Source organism: Buceros rhinoceros, unplaced genomic scaffold, assembly GCF_000710305.1.
Source record: "Buceros rhinoceros silvestris isolate BGI_N320 unplaced genomic scaffold, ASM71030v1 scaffold6785, whole genome shotgun sequence".
NCBI lineage: Eukaryota > Metazoa > Chordata > Aves > Bucerotiformes > Bucerotidae > Buceros > Buceros rhinoceros.
The window spans coordinates 13107-19963 of record NW_010411065.1 but is presented as its reverse complement, the minus strand read 5'-3'; the positions used below and the strand labels follow the sequence as shown (position 1 = coordinate 19963).

Below are 6857 nucleotides of genomic sequence, written 5' to 3'. Positions count from 1 at the left end.
CCTTTAGCTGTGGCTTCAAATTCTAAAGGCACGGTAACTCCAGCAATTAGCTTGGTATGCAGAAGAGGCCTAATGCCTCCATGTCACCTACAAAACTTTTCTTGTGGCTTTTACCTTTCCATTTACATCAGAGGAAGCAATCACCTGCAAAGAGCAGCACAGGGAGTTTTCTCCAGCTTGCCTTTTCCTGTGTTAAGAGGGAAGAAACTGCTGCCTGCATTTGAATCGGCTTTTCTGAATGCTCTTCCTGGAGGTAAAGTTGAATTTGCAAGTCAGCCCTAGATGGATCCCAAGCCCCTAACAAGACTCTCACGTTCTGGAAGAGTGTTCAGATTGCAGTGTAAAGAACAACTTTTAAGTGTGGTGGGAAAGGTTAGCAACAGGGAAAAAAAAAATCTGTGCGCAGTTTTCTAGGAGTTTTATTTGGCTACAGATTTCCTTCCCCACTGGTACCTATGAAAGAGCCTTTCACCTAGGTCTCAAAGTGCTTTGCAAATGTTAATGAAGCACTGATGCTCTTGAAGAGCTAAGTGTTTTATGATTATTTCACTAAGCTGGTGGACTAAGTGTAAGTTTTACATATGTATAGGGTCTCAACCTCTGTCAAGGTGTTGAGGGTATTTTTTCCTCTGTATTTACAGATGCTTTCTTGTGTCAGTATCTCATGGGGAGTTGAATGGAGATGCTGTGTTATGGATCGACCTGTTAACGTAAAAGGCACAGAACTTGGCAAGCTGGAAAAGTACTGTTTTAGTTTTGAATAAAACTTCCTGAAATTAGTGGTCCTAAGAACAGCTCTTTGGGGAGGTGGGAAAAAGTGAGAGAAACAGTAACATTCCTTTTATGAAGTCAGAAATCCAAAACAGTATCAGCTTTCATTCTGGTCACAGGCATGTATCACTGCCCAAAGCTAAAACACGAATGGGGGAGGATTCCTCTGGCTGCTATTCCAGTACAGTGGTGTGGGTGTGAGAAGAGCCGTGCACTGGAGTAAGCCAAATGTCAGGGGCACAGCCTGGAGAGATCGTGTGAGCAGGATTCTTGGTCTGTGGTTTTGCTCCCTGTTCCTATCTCCCGCTGCTGCCCCCTTGTAAATTTTTGTGCACTGCACCATCAACTGGTTTGGAAACATGCATAAAAAACTAACCTAGCCACAACAAGATGACTTGTTGGGTTTTTTGTTTGGTGGCAGTTTTTTTCTGATTCACTTCTGTGATCTGGTTCTCTGAGCAACTGTACAGATGCTGCACAAGCCCAGGGCGTGATCTACAGGCATAGATGTGCTGCTGCTGTCTGCTAACAATTGTTTGTGGACCTGCCTGGCGGATGGGAGTGGGGAGATGTTTTTTGTCCAGGTGGAAACTGCAGAAGAAGGCATGGAGCTGTGGATGGTTCTTGTTTTCTGCAATAGTGAAGCACTGTTTATTCACTGTAGACTGAGTGAGCTTCCATTGATGCTGCCCTACCATTGCTTTCTCTTTCCAGCGAAAATTATACATAGCATTGTGCATATTGGTTATGTACTCTCTGACACCCTGTTAAATGTTATCACTTGCCGTTGGTGCTTGAACAGGTGAAGTCAGTTTTTGTGGTATGGATCAGAGTCCTACTGAGATATTACATAGGCATCATCTCTCTTCTGAGAATGAAATGAGATGATCAAAACGTACCTCTTCTGACGTAATAATACTTACTAAGCACTGATACAGGCTTCTCCATGCCAGAAGTAATTATACAAACTAGCTTTCACTGTAGTACTGAGGAAAAAATGAACCGTTTTGTCCATAGCATGCAACAGGGAAAACAAGGACTGAAAGTTTCCTGTTCTTTTCAGCATAACATAGGAAAAAAAAGCCGCAGAGCCTTTTCACTGTGCTGCAACCTGTTCTCTACTGCAGGTCCAGAATGCGCCTGGGTACTAATCTATGAGTGTGATATAGTATCTTGTGTTTTCAGAGTTTTCTTCATTGGCTCTACCCAAGTTATCAGACTCATCATTTTGCTAGGAGGCTGATTTCTGCCTTCATTCTGCTGCTGCTGCCAGCCTCAGTCACCCAATTTTCTGTTCCTCTAGAGGCGCTTTTAACACTTTGTTCTGTGCATCTGACCAGTAAAGCTCCAGGTCAGCCGTAACTGCAGCTAACATGTTCTCCAAGTTCCACCTCAAAATCCGCCTGTTATTTCAGGTGTACTTGACAAGGGCTTGGCAGATGGCAAGCTGTGATCCTTATGGATTGTGACCAGCGTGTTATGTTTGATACTTCCCTTCCACTCTGATCCCTCATACTTCCTTCTTTCAACCATTTTTTCTACAATTGATTCTAAGATTATAAACTCTAGGTGTAAGAACTACTGTATTCTTTATGCTTAAGCAGCTTCCACCACGGTGATGGCTGTTCTGAATATAAATTTCTTAAAACAAAATTTAGAATAGACAAATGTCATTATGCTCTCTTTCTTAAAATTAGTCCTTTTATGTCTCCACGTGTCCTTTGCTTTTTTGTGGAATTATGCTGTCTAAACAGTATTTATAGTCAATCTCTTTATAGAGTGAACTTAGGTCTCCTGAATAGTAATGAACATTAATCAAAACATGTTCCTGTTACATATACAAACACACTCTTATGCAAAGATATATCTTATATGCAGAAGCAGATGTTTGCAAGGGAGCTGACAGTTGTTTGAGGAAAAAAATACATTCATGTTTTCAAGTTGTCTTTATTTCTTTTCTTGTTGTTTATGGAAGTAAAAGTCTGGATTTTCTTTATATGGTGACAGCACCTGATGAAAAAGGTCTGTTGTGTTACATGCTATAAAAATACATTATCAAAATTATCTCAGCCCTTGGTTTCAGTACAGATTAAAGCACGCACCCTTAAGAACTGCAGGAACATGAGCTGATTATTATAATCAGAGGCAATAGCACACCAGCTATCTACCCTTAATCAAGCATAGTCCAGGGGAAGTAGTGAGAATTTTGTTTCAGATTACTTGCCCTTACAGCTGCAAATCCTTGTAACAGCAGAAATGGTTTTACAGTTGGTTCTAGAGCTTATATGTAGGTTGAGTAAAAATAACTAAATTACTCTGCTGTCCTTATGCATGAAGAATACACCTTAAACAGCAAATTTAAAGCAGCTGAAAAAGGTTTTGTCAGTTGATGTGTCTTAAAAAGGTCTTTTTAAAAAAAATTTTTTGAAAAATTTTCAAAATCAAGAGAGGAGAGTCCTCGTCTCTCTGCAAAACCACCCTACCTTGATTGGCCTCTGGCTTCTGCAGTGCATGGAAGTTACTCATAAATATGTATAAGAAATCTGGATGCTCAGATTTTATACTCCTAGAATCACTTTTAAGCATGGATGCTGGTGCTTTTGAAGAGGTAACTGTTATATAAAAACATGTACAGCTTTTCATGTCACAGAGGAGGAATTCTGGGGATAATTTAAAAAACTGCTATTGCTCAGCCTCTGTTGGAGGCCAGTAGTGCTTAATGTGTGACCAATGCAAGGAGAGTGGAGACTGGAGAAGCATCTTTCATCTGCGTGTAATGGGTCAGCAGGAGAAAGAGGTGTGCAGCTGCCTGGGGGCATGAGGGCCACCTTGGGGTGTGTGTTAACAGCGCATCGTTGTCTGATGAGAAGTATCTCTGGCCTCTTGCAGGCTGATGGGAAAAAGGCATCAATCTTCTACCCCAAAAGCACTTGCAAAATGAGCAGGAGATTCCAGTTCCTTCACTAAAAACGAAGTTCCTCTGAACCTCTCTTGAAACTTGTCATCTGGCTTTTTACGTGTTCCTCCGGAACCACCTTGCCCTCAGAAGACCCCAGAAAGGAATAGCATATGCTGCTTTTGTCAAGGAGATAGTGTGAAGGAACACGTAGGGAAACATTTCCGCACGCACACGTGAGCAAGGTTTGCCCACGCTCACTGAGCTGGCTGGAGACCTAGATTATGGTCTGGAAGTCCTAATAATTTGGTGCTGTGCCTGAGCTACTGCTTCTCAGTCACAGGAAATAGGGTCATGTATTGAAGCTTCACTAGTAATCCTTTAAGAAAATGATTATTAGCAGCAGCTGAACAAGTGGTTTGCTATAAGGTAATGAGTCTTCTGTAGTGTAGCATAAGCTTGTACAGAAAGTAGTTAGTTAATAACTAGAAATAAATGGTATCCCGCTTATTTAAAAAAAAATTTAAATGGAAGAACAACACATTGTACATTGCTGTGAGGCTGCTCTGATGTATTTGTGGATCCTGCAATTTCATGAAGTGGCTTGAGTAGATTTGCTGCTTATTTTCCAATACTAAATGTTCCTAAACCACTTTTAATTATTTTAATGTAGTTGATAATCCTTTTCTATATCAGATACTTCAAAAATATTGTCAGCATTTTCAGAAGTGAACATTGAAGTTAAGGTTTATATCCATATTTATCCATATTTAGGTATATGTAATATAGTTAAATATGGATTTAAGACCCTAGCTTCAGCATTCTCTCCTTAAAGTCTTTTACTGTTATTTAGTGCACTTTGCTGGGGTTTTCTAATAGATATTCAGTAATAAAAGTGGATAGGTAATTTTAAATGAGAGAGTCATTATAAAATACCATGCTAGAGCTAAAGGATATGTACACCTGTGTGCCTATCTATGCCTTTCTGGTTTATTTGTGGGTTATTTCTAGTTTTTCTTTAATGGTGTATTAGCTATGTCTTCCATTATCACACCATTCATACAGAAGCCTGACGTATTAGTTTCCGGATTTGAGTCAGTGGGTGTGGATCATCCTCTTGGGTTTGAAAGCAGCTTCTCAAAAAATGTCCTTTAAGTTATAATCTGCAGTTGGGTGGGCTGGTATCTTTAATTGGCAGGTTTTGGTCCTGTACAAGAGATTTATCATATGGCATTCATATGGGCTTTCTGTCTTTGACAGCTCTCTTTGTGTCCCAAGGCTCACAGTAGGAATAAAGGAATGTAAGAAAGTAGAGGGGGTTTCTTGTTTGTTTTAATAACTAGTGGATGTGCATCCAGCAATAACATACTACAGCTATTGGTGTACATGTTTCTTGGTGCCTTTTCTGTATATAGATAGATACATAATGCTTATCTAGTTGCACTTTGGGGTATCTTGCAGCTTTCTGATCTGATCCAGGACCAGATATGAATTTCCCATTGAAGTAATAGAAAGTAAAATTTAAAATGTAAAAGTAATAGTAATAAGCATAAAACAGTAATAAATTTAAAAAAAATAATAATAAATACAATTGAAATATTTTAATGAGATTTTTATTTTGACTGTTTTGATGTGTCAGTGCTGGCCAAAATGAAATTTTTGTATTTCCTCAGGTGAGAGACCTCTCTATTGCATATTTCTTGGTGGGACTAACATATCTATATGTCGGAGTGATAATTTTTGCATCTTTTCCTTCACCACCACTGTCCAAAGAATGTATTGAACAGGTGAGATACTTTACTGCAGTATATATTTGTCCTTAATCTTTTAATAACTACATTTTTAAAAAAAGAACTGCTGCTGCATCTTGCCTCATGACTCGCATCGGCATACACATCTGTCCTTGACTGGTCAGTTGGCTAGTGCCTCATGGGTGCTATCAAAAGGAGGTGAGTGATGCTTGTGTTACCTCTTTGATGTTCATGTCTAGTTGCCAGTAGTTCTGTAAAAAACCAAACATTTAATAAATACTCTGAGAAAGTGATGAAGAAATTACCAAAATGACCAAGTGAGCAGCTGAGGCTTTCATTTCTTCAGCTCCTTTAATCCTGAAAAGTATGTTTAGTGCTGTGTGCAGTGACCAATCCTACTTGTTGGGGCTGGTTTCAGCTACTCTAGAAAAAGAAATATGATGCTAATGCAAGGTGGTTTAGGTAGGAGTCCTCTCTATAGGTAGGTTTGGAGTCTAAGACTATGGTGAACCTTGCCACCAGAGTTCTTCATGTAATAGCACCACATGAAACACCCTGTGAAGGCTATTAAACTCTTACCTGCTTATACGCAAGGCTGATTCCCACACCCTAAATTACTTCAAAGATAGGAGTTATCAGTTGGTGATGCTTTTTATGCCAGGTGTTCCATGTGTCTTTCATAATATTTAGCAGTAAAGCAGCATTGAAAGACTTTCTCTGGCTGTAGGTTAGTTAGAAGTGATACTATTGTTCACCTATGAAATGATTTTTTGAACCATTTGAAATAACTTCATGGGGTGGAATCCTCAGATAAATAATAGATGACAAGTGGTTTTCTTCCCATCTATTTTCTGTAGTTATCTTAAGTACTTATGAAGCTAGTTGTACATTTCCATGATAGACATGATGTATATTTCTAGTCGTATACTACTTTTTCAGGTGTTCCCACTTATAGCATGTGATCTTTCCCTCATTTGTGATCCATTTTTACTGGATTAAATAACTGTTTAAATAATGGATTAAAAATATTTTTAATATCTAGATGTTATATGACAGGTAATAGGAGCATATGAATTTATCAGCCTAAAAAATCAGGTGGCACTTCCACGGCCTTGATTATTTGAGGATGTTCAGAAGATTAGAAAGTAATTCCATCTTTAATGCTAACATGAAAGCAGACATCAGCCCTTTAATATTAAAAATTCAGCTGGTATTCAGTGGCAAGGTAATTGTAAACAGGGAGTGGGTATTTCATGTTACAGAGTTCGTGTAGTAATTGTAGTTGCTTGGCTTTTATCCCTTTCTTGCACGCAGCTATTAAAAACCAGCAGATGCATGTAATCAAGTCACCATTGATAAGTGTAATGTTCCTATGTTTAGAATTTTCTAGATAACTTTCCAAGTGATGACATCATGTCTTTTGTTGCAAGAATATTCCT

The 6857-nt window shown here is 38.9% G+C and overlaps 1 protein-coding gene across 1 annotated transcript in view; it reads left to right on the top strand.

The window, feature by feature from the left end:
- Nucleotides 1-6857, top strand: part of LOC104493207 (putative sodium-coupled neutral amino acid transporter 9) — a gene marked incomplete at its 5' end in the record, with an annotated part of 21623 nt that overhangs the window by 4943 nt on the left and 9823 nt on the right. The window contains 2 exons of the mRNA XM_010135854.1: nt 5341-5454; nt 6799-6854. Of these exons, the coding sequence (XP_010134156.1) occupies nt 5341-5454; nt 6799-6854 (170 nt within the window). The remainder of the gene's footprint in view (nt 1-5340; nt 5455-6798; nt 6855-6857) is intronic.